The sequence below is a fragment of the Rutilus rutilus genome, assembly GCF_951802725.1.
Source record: "Rutilus rutilus genome assembly, chromosome: 2".
Lineage (NCBI taxonomy): Eukaryota > Metazoa > Chordata > Actinopteri > Cypriniformes > Leuciscidae > Rutilus > Rutilus rutilus.
The window spans coordinates 30,565,495-30,587,819 of NC_140210.1; the positions used below are offsets into that span (position 1 = coordinate 30,565,495).

The window sequence follows — 22,325 nt, forward strand, 5'->3', positions numbered from 1 at the left end:
TTATATTTGCATATTGTATTTATATTTATTATTAAAAATATTTATGTGGGTTGTTGTTTTGACTTTAATATTTCTTACAAATAAACACAAGTAATTGTGATTCCTGCAAAATCATGTAGGAGATTATCTAAGTAAACACAATGCACCTATCACAAAAACACAAAAATAATGTTCTGATATTAGAGTAACAATTGCAGAAGAATAAAATAAATCATATTTTGTTACTTTTGGAGCTTGGAAGGGTTCAGTTTGAGCAGATGTTTTATACCATCATCACTGTCCTCATCAGAGCTCATTTCCCAGTATATTCAGCACCTGGCTCATATTCACGACCTCAAACATATTCTCAAAATTATCATTTTCAACATCTTCAAAAGCAATATTTTGATCGCTGACAGCTTCTTCACCAGATCCACCATCAAGTGACAGTGACACTAATATTTGACTGTGTTCAGTGCTTGCTCTGCAGTAAATCGCTGAGCCATTTCAAGTTTTGCTGATGATACTTCCTATTCTTTTGTTTTCTGCCTGCGGCAACTATGAGTGAAACGTCACTTCATCATTGCGTATCAGGCATTAGCACCTTGGAAAAAAAGGTGAATTGCACTAATTCAGTCATCAAAGATTATTAAAAATATGCTTGCACTGTTACAGACCTCGGGTCGTTAGCGACCCTATTCATTTTTACAAAAAAATGAATGGGAAAGCAGGCATTCATTTATATTTTCTAGTTATATTGTTTATGAATTGATAGAGAAATACTAAGAAGAAGGTTGATGTCTAATTTTTTTTAAATATATGGGAAATGATGTAGTGAATGATGCCCCGGTTCACTAAAGATGCGAGGTTTGCTTTTAAGGGTTAATAATGTTGAAATATTTCAATTTAAATATATATATATTTAATATATAACTAAAAATAAAACAACTTTGGCATTGTAATAATAAGAAATGTTTCTTGTGTATCATAACAGCATATTGTAATTATTTCTGAAGGAAGCATTACTGATGGAGTAATGATGCTGAAAATTCAGCTTTGCCATCACAGGAATAAATTGCATTTGAAAATATATTCACATAGAATAATATTAAATATGTATGTAAATATATTAAAATAGAATCACAATATTACTGTATTTATTGATCAAATAAATACTGCCTTGGTGAGGATAAGATACTACTTTCCAAACTTGTAAACGAAAGTGTAAATCATATATTATGTTGCTGAAAGACGAAAGAAACTTTTTACTTGCATGTTGATTCTGAACCCTGCATATGTTCATCCAGTCAAACTCAAAATACATGCTGAACAACATGTAGCTATCATTTACCATGAGGCATAATGCCCATGCAAGAGGACAGATATGGATTAAGATATGTCAGATATGCCTGTTCAGCTGTGACGGACCATAAGGGCATTCTAGGATGTCTGGGAATCGTGACGTTAAGCCTGATCTGGCCAGTGATCCTGATGGAAGTGATTGAGGAACATCTGCAGTCTTTTTCTGTGGAATGAGCTAAGGAGCTTCATCCCACTCAGGTCAGTAAGTCAGTGGATGTGTGTGTGAGGGTGGGAGGTAAGGGTTCAGGGGTTGGTAGCAGAATTCTGTTTAGTGTTTTTTATGCTATTGTGTTTAGGGTCCCTAATGTACCATTAGAAAAGGGAGTTTATAGAGACTGTTTTCCATCAACACTGGATACAATGTGGACAGTGAAAAAGCGACAGCTGTGTGCAAAAGGGAGCGAAAGAGAATTGGAGAAATTTGCAGCCGTCTGATCCATCAAGACGGCAGACTCCATTTGTGTGATGTTTGTGCGTTGAAGACTTCTCATCCACGTGTGTATCGTGTGTGTGCGTGTGCATTAAAAACGAGAGCTTCCAAGAGCATGGGAAAACGAGAGCGGTCAGTTCATATTTGGGAGCCCCCAGGAGAAGAGTGAGGGGGAAGAGCGATTCACTCTGAAAGTTTTGAAATGGCTGTCCGCCCACGCACACAAATTGCCTCGCCACCTTTGAGACATATATGCGTACCATAAACTAACAGAAAAGAAATGTCTTGGGACTTTGAAGGTCAAACAGACCCTTCTTACATCCCTACCACCCACACAAGCCCAGCTTGCTGGAGTTCCGGTTGGATAAAGTGGACATTGGAATATAATTTTATTTTTTAATTTATACACTGTAAAAAAAAAAAGTTAAAACAAAGTTGCTGCCTTAAAAGTACAATCACCTTGGATGTTTAAGTCGTTCAACTTAAAATACATTAAACTGACTTGAGTTGAATCTTGTATAACTTGAATTTTATATATATATAAGTTATTTGCTTAACTTATTTTGATGATTTAAAGCAGTGTAAAAACAAATGTTGTCATAACTTATTGATTATATAATTTTTTACAGTTTAAAGATGGTTTTAGGGCTTCAATCATGTTGTTTATGCCTCATCAATCCATCTAAATTTCTTTCACAACTTGATTTACTAGAGTTCAGATGCAAAAGCCTCTAAGTGCCATCTGAAAATTTCTTCTAGAATGATCATTTTTATCAAGCTTGTATATTTAAGTTCAGTAATTTCACTTAAATGGCAATGAAAATTACCTGTAAATAGACGAGATTAATACAAATTATCATTCTAGAAGAAAATTTCAGATGGCACTTAGAGGCTTTTGCATCTGAACTCTTCATATATATATATATATATACTGTATATACAGAAGAAAAAATGACAGATTCTTATAAATAGCTACACCCAGTTCTGTTTCTTTTCAGGTTGAGTAAATACAGGGAAGAATCTGAAGAAGGAGCTTCTCTGCTGCCCTCAGGGTCACTGACATCCAGTAGCGTCCATTTCACTCTGCATATATCTATTAACAAGAAACATCTAACCTATTTCTTGGCAGAGACACCTGGAGCATCTGTTTTATATAAACAAAAAGATTGTGAAGCAGAGAACTTGTTTGTGGCATTACACAAATGTTTAAACCTTTAATAGGAAGAATCAACAGTTTTCACCTTTGCTGTGTGCGTGCGTGCGTGTGTGTGTGTGTGTGTGTGTGTGCATGCTTTATGGCAGGTGTGTGGTCACTAGCCGATAGTAAGGGTGCTCACCTGACATATAGATTACATACAGAGTGAAAAAAATCATAATGAGAGCCCATTAGCTTCAATTATCTGTTGTCATGGAAGCTGGGCTGCTGCCAATAAGGAAGACCCAATAATAGAATTCAGCTATTCAAGATTATAAACTTTTTGTTTTGTTTTTAAGCAAGAAGGATGGACTGGTTGAACTAATGCGTCAAGTGTGAAATATCATGTGAAGTTTCCTCATATTTACGTGACATTTGCTTGTCTATTGTGCATGATTGTGCATTTTAAACCGTCTTTGCTTGCTGTTCTTTTTTTTTTCTTTCTTTTTTTTTAACTCATTACTTAATACCCACACTGTACAAAATATATTGTTGGTTTAACTTAAAAAAGTAAGTTACCCTTTAAGTTAATTTAAAAATGTAAGTTCATTGAAATTAAAAAAGGAGATTTGTTTAATCAACAGAAACTCAAAATGTTATGTTATCTGAACCACACAAAGTTGATTTGGACAAAAGAAAAAATGTTGTGATAACAAATCATGAAAATATATATATTTTTTACATACTTTTACATACTGTAACCCCTTGTAATTGTATGCTTTAATTATAACAAATGAAATCTGCAAAACATTTAGACATACTGAAGAATGAATGTACTGCCATCTGTAAACCGTCAAATGTGTGGGTTGCATTCAGGCCTGTTCATCATATAGGAGATGCAGGCGGTTGCATGGGAACCAGAAAGTTTCTTTTTGACATATGAAGCCTTAAGAAAGGGGAGTGCTTTATCCAACAAAGAGCTATTGAAAGCCCTCACTTATGAAATGGCATAAACTACCCTTTTACCTCAAACTAATCTAATATCTGAATCACAATCATTAATCATTTATGTATGCTGCAGGTAGTGAGTGTGCTGTTTACAGAAGGAGGAGGTCTCCTGTTCTCTGTGACTCCCTGTTCTACATTTGATAAGTGCTCATTGAGAAAATCCGTCAGGTTTATGGCATATGTGTGGCTGTGTGTGTGAGACAGTGGATAGTAAATCAATAAATGCTCTTATTCATGTCTTGATTTTCTGTGTGCAGAGTGTTTGCAGCCAATGTTTTTTTTTTTTTTTTTCTTAAGAACACTCAAGAGGGTCTTCACCTAGTTTTATATTTACATAAACATTAACAGATAAAATGGTGACTTATTAGAGTGTACTTTGAGCAAAAACCAATAGAAATCAATGTAGAATGATGGTTGAATAATTATTAATGGAGTTTTGGATGAAAAATGATGCCACCCACTATAACCTCAACAAACTGCACAACATATGGGTGCTGACATGTAATAACTTTCGGTGAGCAATAACTATAGGAGGTAAGTTGTCACAATGGGAACCTGCTAAAACAACATCTTATACAGTAGGCTTTCATTTACTTTTATGTACAGCGAAACAGCCAAAACACAAAAAGCAATACAGAGAAATATCAAACCACAGACAGGACTGTAACCATTCAGATTTTTTGCTAAACCATTCTGTGCAATTTGTTTCGTAGAACACACAAAATGTAATTACTCTCTTGCACCAAACATCACTATTGTACTGCATTCATATTTTATTTGTTTGTTTGTTTGTTTCAATCTTCATTTACTACAGCAGGGATATTATAGTGAACTAAAACAAAAAAACTAAAACCATAAATTGAAATAAATAAATAAACTTCTAAAATATTATATATGTATATATATATATATATATATATACATTTTATATGTAACATTATTTCAGCAAGTTGCCAAGGAAATATTTCTCTTTTTAAAAAAAATAATAATAATAAAAATACAAATTATTCAAACTAAAAATTCTAACTATTAATAAAAACTATTGTGTCAATGACACTAAACTCTGCACTAGTTATTATATGGCTTAAGAATAATAAAAGTTTATGGTTTTGTTGTTTTGATTTTGAACTAAATTATCTTGACTATGTTTATCTGTCTATTTTTGCCTAATAAAAAAAAATGATAATAAATGATACGTGGGGTTATATATAATGCTAATTGACATTTTAGGGGTGCTCAATAAAAGAAGATAACATATTTATCTTATAAGCCTCCAAACCCAGTTGAACCGTTGTGAGGTTTTCTCATAGTTGTAGTTGCTTTACATTTAATGTGAACGATTCCCTATCGTTAATGGTTCTGAATGTTAATTTTGAGTCTCATTTCATTCTTTTTCTTTATGCTGAATCAGCCTTTGTCAATCAAACCATCTATAAATAATCTGTTTTGGACCGTCTCTATGTGACGTTGATGGCTCTTGAATAAGATCCTGCTCGTTCCTACACAGACGACTAATTTAAGTGTAGCCTACTTAATAAACAAAGGGTCAGAATTGAAAAAGCGGTCACCACATGAGAACGTGTTTCCGCCATGACACAATCAAACAACTGAGGCTCCGAAGCGTTCCCATGCCGCAGCTGTTTTAGTACATCAGCTCATGAGATTGCCTCTCAAACTCGCAGTGTTTCATGGTTCGCCGTCTGCCATTTTGTTTTCCTCACGCTGAGGTGTGAGAGTACCGAGAGACTGAATCACGGAAACGGACCCTGCAGGCCACTGAATCACCCTCTGTTTAACACATAGATGCGTACCGGCGTCCAAGCTGTCTTCTGGAAGCTTAAGTTTGTCTTCAGCTCTGGCAAACAAATGTCAAGATTAGCCATGAGCAACCCACAGCCCCTAAACCCCCTTCAGGAGCAGCACTGTTGATGTTTAAGAGGGGAAAGTACCCATTTGAAACCACTGTCCATTAAGGTATTAAGAACATGATTAGAACCATAAGCTCATGCTCCCATGTGTTCATTCAATGCTTATTATGTTTCCACAGTGTGTTGGGAACAGGTCCTCCTTTCTGTGTGGGTGGTCTGTAAAGCAACACTGGAAAAATTGCACCAAAAGCAGCATGTTGTATTGGCCTGCGGCCAGAAGCCCAGATGTGACGTTAATTGTTTTTAATCTGCTCAATGAGCCAGTAGTCCTTATCACACTCGGTAAATATAAGGTGCACTTGTCAGTTAAACAATATAACTTCATATTTAAGTTCCATAAAGATGAACAGGAAATGCAACGTTTTTCGAAGTAATTCAACCAGATGGTTACATGACTTTCTGCTTTCAAGTAAAGACTGGTCAGCTGTGCTCATGGTCCAAATTGACATGCTATTATTTAACTTTAGAAGATTAGAAGTTTAGTTTATAGTTTTTGGATTCAATTATTGTGACTGTGTTAATCTTCCTGTTTGAATGTGATAATATACGGTATCTATAATGTAATTCAACAGTTAATTTAACCAGACACACGAATTGCTGCTTTCAAGAAAAAAAGAAAAGAAAAGAAAAAGAAAAAACAGACCAAATTTGACTTTTTTTACACAACTATAGCAATTAAATTGAGAAAATGTAAACAGAAATATATCCCATCAGCCAAGAAACTGAATTTAGTTTATTTAAAATATATTTAGTCAGGTTTGATTTGTTTTTCTTTTACATTTGTCACAAACATAGTTGCATTTATATTGCATAATTACAAATTAGGAGCATCACAAGAGATAAGAAAAATGCTGTTTCTTCAGAATACATTGTGACATCATTCTGGTAGCTTAAGGTGAGGACCACATGGAGCTCTAGAGAAGATAACTTTAGGCAGCCTAGACAAACATCTGAGGATAAACCTTCTACTAAGGTACAAGTTTGAGTTGTTTTAGATGTTTCTTAGATAGACAGTTTGCATGTGTTTGATTTGAATGTGTAATGTGTCTATTCGTAATAATATGAGGGGCCGTACAAGCCAAAATCCATTCTTCTACTACCACACTCATATATTCTCCTTTCACATACATTTCTAATGTCACACTCATACATTCTCCTTTCACGCACATACACCTACATTCTCCTTTCACAGTATACTCTCTCTCACACATATACATTATTCTCTTACATACACATATTTTTTCAGACATACATACATTTTCTTCTTACATACATTTAATATTTATAATATTTAATGTAGCTATACTTTGAATACATTTGCATAAGAGTAAAATGTATATATGTGAAAGGAGAATGTATGAGTGTGACAGTAGAAATATGTATGTAAAAGGAGAATGTATGTGTGTGAGAGTAGAAGAATTAATTTTGACTTGTTTGGCTCTTCATATAATAAAGTTACCGGCCAGGCCAACTGAGTAGCCTAACTGAGTTTACTCGCCAAAGCAGTGTTAACTTTGAACACTGACTATCGTTCTCTCATTCATTTGACCAAAAAGAAGAATTCTGTATTTTAGGATTTTCATGCAATTGCAGATGTATTTAAAGGAGAACTTGGTAACTTTTTTAACGTAATAAAACTGTCTAGAAATCATTTGGATGGTTAAACAACCTGTTCTGGTGATATTGGTGACTTTCCCCGCTCCCCCCAGCGTTCCCAGGCGGAAAACCAACTTTGCAACTTGGGGACTACCGACCCGGCAAGATAGAAATTGGAAGTCTCGTGAGAAGCGAGAACGAGAATGAGAACGAGCGCGAAACACAAATTGCTTTACGGCAATTCGACATAAACAAACACGCATGTATGATGTATTACCAGATTACCCACCTCGGTAGACATAGCTCCACACGATACAGTTGGCTTGCTCTGATCAAAACAAACGCACATGAGCAGCGGTAGAGAGGGGGAGGAGGCCGCCGCAAGTGAGTTTTTTACGACCGTGTTGTGAAATATACGCCCACCACAGCTGTAGGGGGAGCTTGTGGGGAAAACATGCGACAACAAAAGGGAAAATCAGCGAAGAAGTGAGTAGAGTTCGCTAGAGTTACCGAGTTCTCCTTTAAAGAAGAATCACCTTTCGTTTAGGGGTCATTTGCATGACACCATTTTCAACTAACAACAGGAAACTTCATATGCGTTTTGGCCGTTCATTTACACAACAATGCCGTTTGGCCGCCTGAAAACGCAAACTTATGAAAACGGGAATCAAAGCAAGTTTTTGAAAACGATACTTTATCTCTGTGTAAACTACAAAAATGTCAAATTTGTGAAACCGTGACATCATGCGCATGCGTATAATATTACATGCTAAGTCTATGTGGTGCCATCCCTTTTCTTACGGTTTGTATTTTCACAGCATGAAGGTAAGGTCTTATGGATACATGAATGAACCGCTCGGTTTAAAATCTTCCCGTGCTACTGACATTTGTTATGACATCCGCTTCAAACATTACAAGTCTCATGCTAACTTTCGTTAACTCTACAATAGGTAAACCTACTTCACCAACTAATTACTCTTGGACAGCAATGCCATAGAAATATATGATACGAATTTTACAAGGTGGCTAATTCGTACGAACTCATACGACCTCACGCAAATGAATTTGTACGAGTTTTGCTAAATCGTACATATTTTACGAGTTGCCCAATTCTTATGAATTCGTGCAAATGACCTACACCTGACCCCGCCCCTAAACCTACCCATCACATGGGTTTAGACAAATTAGAGCGAGGTCGTACGAATTAGCCACCTTTTACTCACTCGTACGAATTCGTATGAACTGGTTGTGAGATAGCGTTGAATATACAGAGCCGCAAAAACGGAAGTTCAAAGACAAAATACTAAAGATGGCTGTGCGTTTGTTTCTCTGGTGCATAAGATCTATAGGCCTGTAGTTTTTCTTTACAAAGTGACATCGCCAACTACTGGCCTGGCATGCATAATACAGCGTTTTTGGTCATTTTAGCAGATCCTTGTGAACGGGATCAACATTGTCGTCTGTATGCGTAAAAAGCAAAGAAAAACGTATCAGTGTTTAGTACATCGTTGTCGTGTAAACATACCCTTAGTAATTTATCCAAAGACTCTGTGTCCAGGAAACTCCCTCTGAACATTCAGTGTAGTTTTGCTTGCTGAACATTTACCCTGACCATCCAGCTGCATGACCAGTGCTTGAGGGAAGATAAAAGTCGGCTGATATGTGGAGTGCCATAAATCAGACTGGCATTTCTGCCCAAAAACTGACACCTTGACTGCTTGAACTTTACTGGCTTACATAAAAGGCTCATATAATCATCACTTTTGCTTGATTGGTCTAAAGTTAAGCTGAATGTCCTTAACATGCCTTTGACCTTTCCCAATCCGAATAACTACAAACCTATCAAGGCTTAGTGTTGGGATATTTTATGCTAACTTGATTATACACTCTCAAAAATAAAAGCTCCAAAAGGGGTTTTTCGTAGTTAAAGAAGAACCATTGGTCACATTTTAGATTATAGTCAAATTCTCACTATTAACTACGACTTTTGCCTCAATAAATTCCTAATTACTGCTTATTAATAGTTTGTAAGGTAGTTGTTAAGTTTATGTATTGGGTAGGATTATGGTATGTAGAATATTGTAGCGTAGAATAAGGCATTAATATGTGCTTTATAAGAATGAATAAACAGCCAAAACCCTAGTAATATGCATGCTAATAAGCAACTAGTTAAAAGTGAGAATTGGACCCTAAACTAAAGTGTTACTGAACTATTTTTGGTTCCCCAAAGAACATTCCAGTGAACAGTTTTCCTTAGTTTAAATAACATTTTAATAATCTGAACAACCTTTTGCGCAACGGAAAGGCTCAATGAATGTTAAAAGTTATTCATGGAACCATCAATTCCAACAAAGAACCTTTATTTTTAAGGTCGATGCCAGTCCATGTTATCCCTGTCTGGCACTATCCATATCATAATGTACAAATCTGTGAGAAATAAAGCTGTTTCCTTTGTCTTTGGCACTTTTGTTTGTTTACAGCAAAGGGAGACTCATTTGTATTGATCTGGACCGGACAGGTTATGAGAAAGTGCAGCTTATGATGTTTTGAGGGCTGAAAGTGAAGAAAAAACTAGGGGCCCTATGCATTAGAGAAATAATGTTCACCCTGGGGGTTTAAAACCTCCATGTAGGCTACGGAAAGGGGGAGGCAGGAGAGGAAGAAAGAGTGGAGGAGAGAAGAGGACTTGTAGGAGTAACAATTCTCAGGAGGAACCCTGAAGAACCTCCTGATTGGGTCCAGTGGAGCTTCCATTGTTTGCCTGTCTTTGACATCTGAAGTTCATTATGTCCAGGGCCTGAGGTTTGTCCGAGGAATCAAACTAAGAACATATGTAGAAGAGAGGGAGAAAATCCCCTTCTCTTTAAAAGCAATGAAAGCATTTATTTTCCTTAGTGGTGTTTCCTGATCTCATATCAAAAGCTGTATTGTTTCTTTGCTCACAGGGGTCCCCAACGTTTTGGCAGCTTGTAATTCGGTTGCACCCCAAGAAACTGCCGATGCCTCTTAGAGTAAACAGTGCGTTCAACAAATGTCCATCCACACTGATAGTTTCAGGGCCTGAGAATCTGAACATTACAGATCATTTTTTATACCAAATACCAGTTGAGAATCAGATTAAAATGATCATTCTAGGAATCATACTAATTCCAGAATTATTGTGAAGAGGTTCAGTTTGAGTGATATAGGACGTTTTCAGTAGTCACAGTGGACTCTGCATGGGATCAATGAGCCTGTGAGCAAAGCAATCATCTGTTCTGGCAGCGACACCATTAAGATTCCAGTGATACAGTAGGATTGATTTTGAAAGGCTGTAATGTGGAGTTTGTAATGTTTGTGGGATCTGTCCTGAACATGAGCTGCACGTCAGCTATTAAGTAACAGTCTTGCCCATATTACATATAGAAATCTTGAATTACAACCAAATTCTACTATCGAATTACTGTTAGGGTCACTAATGCCATCTGTAATCTCTGAATAACATTCAAGTATCAATTAATATATAGTGTGTTCACCCAAAAATGAAAATTCTGTCATCATTTATTAACACTCGTGTTAGTCCAAACCAGTTTCTTTCTTCTGTGGGACACAAAAGAAAGATGTCAAATTCGAAATGGGTTGCACTGGACAATATAAAAATAACACTGAGGTAATTGCGCTGTCAACATCGCTCTCATTTTTGACATTTGTTGACATAAAAAGGAATTCCCATTAATTTTCTTTTTCAGAGCTTGAGGGTTTGTTTGATTTGTGAAAATTGTTCCTTTACGATGTCAACTATCAGATAAGAGCACATTCAAAGTGTTTGGCATGGGTCCAAGTGATCTTTGAAACGTAAATTTCTGCTTTGATGATAGTTTTATCTTTACTTCTTTGTAGTATTTTTTCTTGAACCTTAGAAACATCAACAAATAGAAATTGGTCAACTAGTTTATGGTGACTCTAAAGGGAGTGAACAGGAAACCCTAGGCATACACCAGTGTAAACTATAGAAATGCAGTTTATCTGCTTTAAGGGAGGATGATTTTTTATTCCACCAGTGTAGTAATGGAGCCCCTAAAGTGACTGCAAACATCAAAAAAATTTACAACTTTTTGCATGCTAACGAGAAAGCACTGCTTAAAGTCGAACACATCTTAAATCTGCAGTGGTACAAGTCGTAGCGCTCAGAAAATTACCAGTTTACACGTTGTAATTACAAGTTCTACAAGCACGTGAAGGCGTTTTACAGTTCAAAGTTATTACGGTAATTATGAGATGAACGCAAATGTTTCTTGTGCGCACACAAAAGTCTGTATAATATATATATATATATATATATTTTTTTTTTTGCAAAGGTCCCTTTAGGAGCTCTATAAATAATAACTCACCTGGACACACATTATTATAGTTTTGTAGAAATTTAACACAGAAAAAAAAAATGTGTAAGAGAAGTTCAGTTTGTAAAAACCATTAAAAACTATGAAGTTGATTTTATTAGAATTCATTTCAATCAGTAGACACAAAATGTTTGTCATGAGGACAACCAATTTAGAAATATAATCTACAAAATAAGTTTAAGTGAAATATAAAAAATTCAAAGAAACAAAAATAGTCACACAGCCAAAATCCAGAGCAATATGATGCCCTACCTTTTCAACAACAAAAAAAGGAAAATAAATCAAAATAATATTTACAATAAAATGTCATAGTATTTACATTAAGGCATTTCAATTACACAAAACTTGTCAAATTCCACTTCACAAAGCCAATGCAATAAATACATTGATTTTACAAGTATGAACCAGATGATACTTTAACCCTGTCTTTAAATTATGAAAGGCAGCCGAATTGTGGTAATAGACTGTTTTAGTTTTTTGATGATCAAGAAGTCGTAGCATGTGCTGCTGATAAAAACAAACATGAAAAGGCACTTTAAGATGAAATGTGATCCAAAGGCATTATTTCAAAAGAACAGTCACTGTGGTCTGGTACATTCATATGAGCTTATGCATCAATGACAGTGGGAAAACAAACGGTCGGCATGCTTCTGTGTGTATAAAGGGGACTGTACAAATCACACAGCTGTCTAAAGCCCTTTTCCACGTCTCATTGCTTTTCTATACCATTGTTTAATAATTCATGAAATAATTGCTGTTCAGTAGCAGCACATTATCATCCAAAGCTATAAATACTTCAGCAACTAAAAAGAGGGAATCGCAGTATAGGCTGTGTACTTGAATCCCCAGTATGAGCAGTAACTATTCCAGTGATATATATATATATTAAAAGTATTTATCATACATAGATATTCATATTTCCAGTCTAATTCAAGTGCAAAGTAAAATGGGAGTTGTGTCTTAGTGCTTTGCAGATGTACAAGAACGAATCCTGTATATTTTACAGATCCATTTCATTACGTTTAAAAACGTTTCATCATCCAATTAGAGGATCTCATGTACAAGAATGAGGGTCTTAAAGGAAATTTGATCTATACATCCGAAAGAGAGATGAAAAAGGAACGGGGCGTTATATATCTGAAGGTACCGCAAGAAATTGGCTTTCATGGCAATATCAAAAGTTGTTTTTTTTCAGTTTACAGTCGACAGCTCAACACTCTTGACAGGTCAGAGAGAAGATTACCCTAAACATTATAAGGTTCGTCGCGGCGTAGAGAAAGAAATAAGTTGTTCTGTTATCACTTCATGTGCATAATAATAAGCATATGTGTCTGTTTCAGTGAGTGTGTGTTTGTGTCTAATTCTGGTGCCTCTTCATATGCAGGGCGAGATGATCGGAGCGAGAGAAGCTGCGGCTGCACACGGCGCACTGGAAGGGTTTGGCTCCGGTGTGCTTCCTGAAGTGACGCGTCAGCTCATCGGAACGTGCGAACCGCCAGTCGCAGCCTTCCCACGTGCACCTGTACGGCTTCTCACCTGAACACAATGGACATCAAGTTAAGTTAACGTTAAGCACATGGACTCACCACTAGAACACGGAAGAAACTCATTCACAGTAAAAAAACTGGTTTCTTTTCACGAATACATTAGTAATACTAAATGAGTAATCTGTGTGGGGAGCGTTTCTCTGTCTGTCATTGCTAGTAACCATAACAAACATATACTGAGAGGTGTGGAGCTACCTAATAAACTTCACTTAACTCGATCTCTAAGATTAAAGTATTTCAGAATTTCGGTATGTCCGTGGAGGCTGACAAGACTAAACTCATAGTCGGCCATAAATAGCAGCGCAGTGTTTGCCTTTCTCGAACTCGGGTTTAGAAGTTTTAAAGTGTGTTTTTCAAAAGATGACAAGGTTATTTCTTCCTCCAGAAACCAAGTCGGTTTGTTAATCCCTTCGGAAAATCCTGCCAGCTCAACACTCAAAGCTTGAAATTCGGATAGTCGATGACAGATGGTAAAAAAGAAATGCGAATCTTATATTTAGACGACTTAAAGAATGACGTGAGATTTAAAGACTTTATTTTGTGTCCTTGTATAAGATAATGAACATTTTGAGATCAGTTACTCATCCTCATGTTGTTCCAAACCTTGACTGACTTTATTCTACGGAACACAAAAGAAAATATTTTTTTTGTCCATACAATGAAAGTCAATGGGGTCCAAAACAACATTGGACCAAATTGACTGTCAAAAAATAAACAACACTTCTTTGTGTTACACAAAAAACTGCATACTAGTTTGGAAAGTCGTGACGCTGAATAAATTATGACAATTATTGTTTTTGAGTTGTGCATTGTAAATATTAAGTGCTTTAAGTAATTAAATTATTGTTAGATTATTTGAAATATCAGTGCAAATGATAACACACTGAAAACGTCATCACCATGTTTTCATTCATCTGGGCTATAGCAATAGAAAATGGGAGCCGAAGAACTATAAAGAGTGATACTGCGAGTTCAGCTGTTTCAAACACACGCAGTAGGTGTGGCGCTCAAAAACAATTAACTAGCAAAACGTCAGGACATGTGCCTGTCTTGAGCTTTAACGTTTGTGAGGAGAGCCCTGAACAGGGATCCTGTAATGACATGTTTGGATTGGGCATCTCATGCGTTGTCTGCCTGAGGCCCATCTCTTCTCTCCAGGGACTGGTTGGATTGGGTTTTATCTTGAGTTGTTATCTGTACATGGTGTCTTTTTGTTTGTTTTTTTAAAACAAATTAATACTTTTATTCAACAGGGATGCATTCAATTGAACAAAAGTGACAGTAAAGACATTTATATTGATACAAACGTTTTCGGTAACACTTTACAATAAGGTTCCATTGACCTAACAATGAAAAATACTTCTAAAGCATTTATTAATCATAGTTCATGTTAATTTCCACATTTACTAATACATTATATTACTGTTTTTACTGTATTTTTAAACATATAAATGCAGCCTTTGTGAGTATAAGAGACTTATTTTTTTTTAAATCTTATAGACTGCAAACTTTAAAACAGTATTGTAAGAGTGAAACATTTCCATTGAATTTGGTAAACTTCTATTTTATTTAATAAACTTTGTATTTTCTTTTTATTGTGTGTGTGTGTGTGTGTATTTGTTTTAAGCAATATTGCGTATATTGTGTACAGAAAATGTAGGCATTGTTAAACTGACCCGCCTATTATCTATAAAAATATCATTATGAATTTGAAAGTAGCACCTGCACTGTAATTATAAATCTCATTTTGACATGTTGTTTATTCGAATACAGCAACACTGTCTGTCAAAAGACTAAATCATGCCATGTCAAGACTTATAGAAAAGAGTGGGTGTTGTTATCTTATCGTAATAGTGCTTTACAGGCAGTAAGAGCAAGTAATTAAGCTCAGGACTTGGTGACATAAAAATCTACAAACTTTTGATGGCCTGATAAGTATACTTTATCAGTTTATTAAGTTCACATGCCAAAGGCCACGTTCTGGAATGCATGAATATTCAGATTCACTCCTCTGGGTCAAATGAGGTCTGCTCTTCTGTTTACTTCCATCCGGATACTAAATGTGTGTCTCCAAATATATTTTTATAGAGAGAGAGAGAGAGAGAGAGAGAGAGCAACGCTGAACAATGACATTTTTAAACGTACTCCTGATATATTCAAATTTTGCCAGGAGGTCATTCAAATATTGGACGTTAAAATTAAATATGGAAAAGGAAGTAGAAAAGGCTGTTCCTGCTGATGTATTTGGGCATGGTTTTGGTGCAATCTCATATTAGGAAGCGGCGCAGGATAGCTTTCAGGCATCGTGCAAGAATGAACGCATGTGCATGCCAGCAACGCACTTCTGCCCAGCAACATGACAGTAAAGTGCCAAAATAGGAGGGCAGCTTTATCGAGCATAAATAAAACCATTTTTAATTGGAGAACTCTTACCAGTGTGTGTCCTCAAGTGAGCTTTCAGGTGGGACGACTTGGTGTAAACTTTCTTACAACCTAAAAACATATAACAGCTTTGGTTACTCACAACAGTATAAAACATTTGTGTGTTGAGTATTTATAAAATAATTATAAATGATTAAATATTTAAATAACTTTTAATGCAATTATTATATCTGATGCATATACAGTATGACAGGAGTATTTTAATCATTTTTAAAAATGGTTGTGAGGCTATTAATAAAAATATTATTCATTATGAAAATAATTATACATTAAATATTTAAATGATCATTTATAAGTATTAAAAAGCAATGCAATTATTTTGATTGCATTGATCTTTTGAGTGATAAAAAATCTTGGGAGGCTATTGATTAAAAAAATTATAAGTTGTTAAATATTTAAATTATAAGTATAAAAAAAAATGTTGGGAGGCTATTTATGATGAAAAAAATTAAATGTTATTAAAACAATTAAAATGATCAAGTCCTGGTTTCACAGACAGGGTTTAGATCAAGCCAGGATTATGCTTTAGTTTAATTATGGCATTTAAGTAGCTTTTATAAATGTGCCTTAGAAAAAAAAAAAACAAGAAAAAAAAAAAACATTACTGGTGTGCATCTTGAGACAAAACAATGGTAAAATAAAAGATTTTAATATCTTAAAATATGTCAGTACAAGTTACTTTCAGTTAAAACATGCATTTTAAACTGAGACTATAAGCTTAAACCTTGTCTGTGAAAACGGGGCAAATATAATAAAATAATGCAGTTATTATGCTTGATGCATAAACAGAATGACAAGATTGTTTTAATGTTTTGAGATATAAAAATGCTGGGAGAAAAAAAAGAACATTGAAACAATATTAAAATGATTAAATATTTCAGTTATACATTACAAACCAAACAACGGCATTTTAATGTCTGAAGTACGACAAGAGAGCAATTTAATATTTTAAGTCACCAACACAAAATCAGTTGGTTCACTCATCACCACAGTCACAAACAAGAGCATCCTGTTCTTTGGTTTCAGTATGCTTTCTTTTCCAATTAGGAATCCAAAGCCCATCTCATGTCGTTAGCAGTAAAACCCCACTCAGTGAAGAAAAGCAGTGATGGGTTCTTAATTGCGAAGCACGTCATATCAGACATGCAGCTTCTTAGTGTAAATGCACTATTAATGGCACTGTGAGGCTTGTCTGTTTTACAATTTGCCCAGTCAATTTGATGCAACAGGATTCAATAACAATTAGCCTGACGTCAACTCTTTGGCATTCATTTTGAGCACTGGTTAAAAGGCTTTGCCCGTCTCTGAATTATTTAACAGTGGATTCAAGCGCGAGTAAGAAAGCACAGTAGAAAGCAGCGTTGTGCTCCGGAAAACACAACAGCATCTTGTGAATTTGGCTATTATGCTTTTTTAGCTCAACATGATTCATTTAAGTTCAATTGAAACTATTTGTTTATTCTCTGTACCTGGAAAATCACAGTGGTGTATCCGTCTCTTCTCGAGGTCTGGGTTTGTCCTTCGGTTGTAACGGACAGGCATGGACCCGTTGGTCGCGGAAGGTCGTGTGGGGGTGGGGGTTGGGTGACCGGGCGCATGGACAGCCATTTTGGAGGCGATAGTGGCGGCGTAAGATGGTGGTGGTGTCAGATTGTGAAGCAGTTCCTTCTGTCTGTCAGGACTGCCAGGTTCTGAACTGGGAGGCGTAGGGGGAAGATAGGGCATTTTGAGCTGCGAGTGAGCCTGACCCTGAGGATGGACGAAGTGACCTGGGCCGAGATGGTACCCGGCAGAGGACATGCCACAGTATGGTTTGGAAGCAGTCTGTTGGGTCGCTAAGTGCAGGTCGTGGAAAGTAGGCATCTGTGAGGGCACAGAGTGAGCGTGAGAATCGGCTTGATGGGAGACGTCCAGCTCTGAGTTGAGGAGCTGGAAGAGTGGCCCATCCTGAGGGATGTCAAAGCCTTGCATCTCCTGCTTGACAAAAACCCCGGTGTTATCGTCCATGGTGTCCATTCCAGAGCCTGAAGTGGAATTTGCGTTAAAGATGCTGGTGAAATCTGGTAACGTGGACGGAGGGCCGGTCGCGCTCGCTGGACACTCTGGATGAGAGAAACGTGCCGCCACGGGTTCAGTTTTGACCTGGCTATGGACCGAAGGCCGTGCCGGCCGGCACAAGCCCGTTCTTAGATACGCAATGTCGGGCAGGAAGACATTCATGTTGATGCTGTAGGGGGAACAGTGGTCGTCTCCGAAAAACTGGTCCATTACAGAGATACTCTCTCGTCTTGACTTCTTTAAGTCGGGGAGAGCCATAGGTTGTGGAGACAGGTATTTATCCATCTCTAATTTAGCCTAGAGAGCAAAAGAGAGAAGCATCAAATTGTAAATGCAGTTGTAAGGGCCATTAAATGCAAACAAGGTAAACAGATTTCCGAATAATAACTACTGGAATATTGCATACGCTGCTTCTGTCAGCAAAGCTGGCAGCATCTCCTGGGACTGCACAAGCACAGACACTATACATACCATTTTAGAAAAGCTTGCAAGAATGCAAATATTCACTTACTCTTATAACAATGCCAACCTGCCTGCTTACTCAGCTATGACAAATTGGCTTGGAGTAAAAATATATGGACTACTCAATATTTACTTATAATAGAAAACACATTTTAGCATTTATTCTCCAGCACACATGTGATTATTTGCAAATCGGTGTTATGAAATATATATAATTGTCCCTCATATGAATAGAAAAGCATGTTGGAACAAGTAAAAATAAACCGACAAACCAATTTATCGGCCAGGCGGAGTTTTTGACGGATATTTATTTCCTTCCTCTTCAATTGAGGACAGTTTGACTACTTGAAATCTTGAACAATTATGATTCTTCAATATGTTATGTGCGACAGTAATGAGTAATGGTAATGGCTTTTTTTTTTTTTTGTATTTGGAGAAAACAGGATAAGCATTGGACTTGCTAACACAACAAGTTAGCTAACAGTCAATTAATCTAGAATGTATAATAATAAAAAGACCTACAATTATTTAGGAACATGAATATCAATATGTAATGTGAACAGGCAAGCATGTTGGATCAGGTAAAGCGAAATACGTCATGTACATCAAGTGATGAACCAATTTATTATTGATATTTTGAGGTAACCGATAATGATGTCTGCTGGCCGATTAACCGGTCACTTTTCCCAGTTTTTAAATCTTATCAATTAATAATAAATAATTTACATTTTTTTTTTTTTGTGTGTGAGCAAATTTTAAGTAAATTTGGTGTAAAACCTCAATTCATCTAAATTACCATTGTATTATATAGTAGGCTATAACAGCATTACCTACATCATGAGATAGGCCTACCACCAATTTTAAACATTTTACCTGCAAAATCTTTGAAGATGTGAGACCTAAAAATCAGGACTTGATGTTTTAACACCTGATCTTTGATCAAGTATATATTGAGAGCACGAAGCGATTGTGTTGCTGTATGGAGCAGTCAGAGGTAAAGCATTTATCAAGTCTTCTTCGATATGTCTCTGCTACATTCCACCTAAGACTGTAAAACAGCGCTCATACCACAAGCTCAAAACAGACTTTGCTGACAGGTGGAAAGCATGCTGGAGAGAATGCTCAGCCTTTCCAAATAAATGCCAACCAATTATCATAAAACCGTAATCAGCACAAAATAATCAATTAAGACTCATTCATTACTCCCTCCTAAATGTAACATCTATAGAGGAATAAACACGAGAAGAAAAAAAAACACTCTCACACACACATACATACATATACTCGGAATGCCAGAGCTCTTTAAGTGCTCTTTACGCGGCTGCTACGCATAGCTATTTCTGGATTTAGATCTTCCAGCTGTTCGCCGGACATGTATCTCTTTCACAAGTTTTCAGATTGAGGCTCGGCGTTGCTGGGAAGTTTGAGTTCGGAGCGCGAGAGCAGCGCGCGTGGGTGAGGAAGGAGGGAGGGGAGTCAGTTGTTGACGGTTCGGTAGCCAAGAAACCAACTGCAAGCAACTGACATGAGCCTGTGCGCTATCCGACCCAGCCCAGACTCTCCCCTGCATTACAGACACGGGGAAACCCCCCAAAAAACACCACCAAATTCATTTGAAGTGCATAATGACAGATTATACAACTGAGGACGCTTTGGATTTGAAATCTTGAACAACGACGATTCTTCAAACTAGTCTTATGCTATGTGGGACAGTAATGACGGCTATGGTAATGTTTTTAATGCTACTGTTTGGAGAACACGGGCTAAGCACTGAACTCGCGAAGCTATCTAGAAGTCAACCAACTTTCAAATAACAACATAGCCTACTTTGGAAATGACAAAGCTCAACGCAGAACGTGTTTAAACAATTCTTATTAAAATCAATTTCTGATCTTGAAATCGGAACTCTGCCTGATATGGTGTAAACGATAAAGCATTTAGGAGAGAAAAAACAACAACATTCTATTACACTGACATTGCGTAAATTGCTTTAACTCATCAAAATAAGTTGAGCAATTTTCAACTTTTTTATGTTATATCAGGTTCGACTATTTTTTTTAAACAGTTTAATGTAATTTAAGTTATAGGTTGTTATATAAAAAATGAAATTGCACACACAATTGACTAATACATTGAAGTATGTTTTAAGTTATCATGGTAAAGTGCAAAGTAAAATTGTCCTGCGTGTATTGAATGATGTGAGGTTTAAAAAAAATCTAGATGAGGGACAAAATTAAAATGATTAATTTCTAAGCATCTGAAAATCCAACATTTCAGCTATCGTTAAAACGAACTTTACGTCTATTTTAATCTAATTATTTATTTAAAAAACAAAAACAACATTTTGTTTTAAAAGAAATGTAGCCTACCTGGAACAGAAAAGTTCCTTTAAATGAAAGGATCGCACATCGCTGAACGCATTTAATGGGGCATGATGCTGATGGGACTGCAGGCGTGCAGCATGCCGCATCATCTACAATGGCCCACCTTTCACACAACTGAGGCATATGATCTTTAATTTATTGAATCATACAGTCTTCGAGAGCACCATTCAGAGAACTGATAGAAACAATTTACCTGACAATAGTCGTTTGATAAGCCCCTTTCCGTATCGGGATTCTTGGCTTCAAAGGAAAACAGAGAGGAGTCCTCCTGAAAGCCGTCGGATAGTGAGGGTTTGAGAAGCGAGAGAAAGTCATCTTGTCCCGGTGCGAGCGCAGCGCTCATCGTTAGAAGCGTAGCGGCAATAAACCCGTGGATGTGACGGAGAGAACGTCCGCAAAATGTGTTTTGATAGACGTCGAGGAAGGGGAAGTGAGTGTATGGTGCATGGAATGACACCCGTGCGTGTATGCGTGCGCGCTTTCGGTAGTAATATCCCGTTTTGCTTCGCTCCGTTCCTGGAGCTCCGGGATATATGTAGCCTATAATCGCTGAAAGGGCGGGGCCGGACTCTGTCAGGGACTGAGAAAGTGAGACGGCTACACCTTTACTACTGCTGATACTGTAACAGCGGAACAAGCCCGTCAAAACAGCCGGAGTTAAATATGTCCAGCCCTACGTAATTGCCCCTTCGCATTTAAATAATGACGGTAGTGCAGAATAAGGCTAATATAAAACTCACTAGTAGCCTTTTTACTGACTAACAGCGATAATGTGTTCGCATTGTCGGCTAGCCTATTTATTATTTTTACAAGTTAATTCAAACTTCATTTTGTGATGAAAACATTTTTTTTTCACTTAGTTCTGTTAAAAACTATAACAGAGAAGCCAGTGAAGAGTTCATAGCAAGTAAAACGCTTCTTATTCAGTCAATTCACGAACGAATGACTCTTGTGAACCGGTTCTTTTAAATGATTCAACAACATACGTCGTGGTCAGTGTAATCTGATTCTCGAATCTTATGAGCCGGTTCTTTTAGTGAATCAAAACACTTTCTGGATTTGTGAATCAGTTACGCGCGTAAAGAACACAAATATCATTATGTTGTACTTAGATGACGTCTATTTAAAGATAGGCCACTTTTATAACATTTGCTATAATAAGAGCTATTCAACGAAAATGAATGAATTAATGTTTTCACATTTTGACTTGTTTTGTATTTTAATTAATGCATCCAGGTCCACATTCGCCGACATTATGTAATCTCTAATAAGTTTCTCTATTTTGTGGAGGAACTGTTACATTTATTTCTGATTTAATAAGCCAATATCTGGCTTGTTAATCTGAAAAGATCTCATTATTTAGCAAACGACTGTTAAGGTACATGCAATAAGATTTTTTTTTTTTTTTTCTTCAAATACTAAAGCACTAAAATAATCGTTAATGGAACTGGAATCCTGAACGAGGTACAAATGCTACCAAGATGTGTCTGCCAGCGCTTCCCGTTTATAAAGCTGGGAAACAAGGCTTATTTACAAACAGTATATGATCCCTAAGTACATTAAATATTTACCATAATTTCAAATTTAAAAGTACCAACACGGCAAATAAAAATAT

The 22,325-nt window shown here is 36.5% G+C and overlaps 1 protein-coding gene across 1 annotated transcript; it reads right to left on the reverse strand.

Moving 5' to 3' along the window:
• Positions 1–13,009: 13,009 nt before the first annotated feature.
• Positions 13,010–21,213, reverse strand: klf5a (Kruppel like factor 5a). The gene is made up of 4 exons (XM_084396962.1): positions 20,904–21,213; positions 17,276–18,161; positions 15,798–15,857; positions 13,010–13,353 (listed from the first exon to the last, which is right to left on the reverse strand). Exons 1-4 carry the CDS (start codon positions 21,051–21,053, stop codon positions 13,175–13,177), a joined length of 1,275 nt encoding a protein of 424 aa, XP_084253088.1. The 5' UTR covers positions 21,054–21,213; the 3' UTR covers positions 13,010–13,174.
• Between the last annotated feature and the right edge of the window lie 1,112 nt (positions 21,214–22,325).

Coding starts and splice junctions, on each gene's coding strand:
- klf5a (XM_084396962.1), bottom strand. CDS start 21,053: ATGAGCGCTGCGCTCGCACCGGGACAAGATGACTTTCTCTCGCTTCTC. Junction 18,162..20,903: donor TATCAAACGACTATTGTCAG/GTAAATTGTTTC, acceptor TTTGCTCTCTAG/GCTAAATTAGAGATGGATAA. Junction 13,354..15,797: donor TCACTTGAGGACACACACTG/GTAAGAGTTCTC, acceptor CATTGTGTTCAG/GTGAGAAGCCGTACAGGTGC.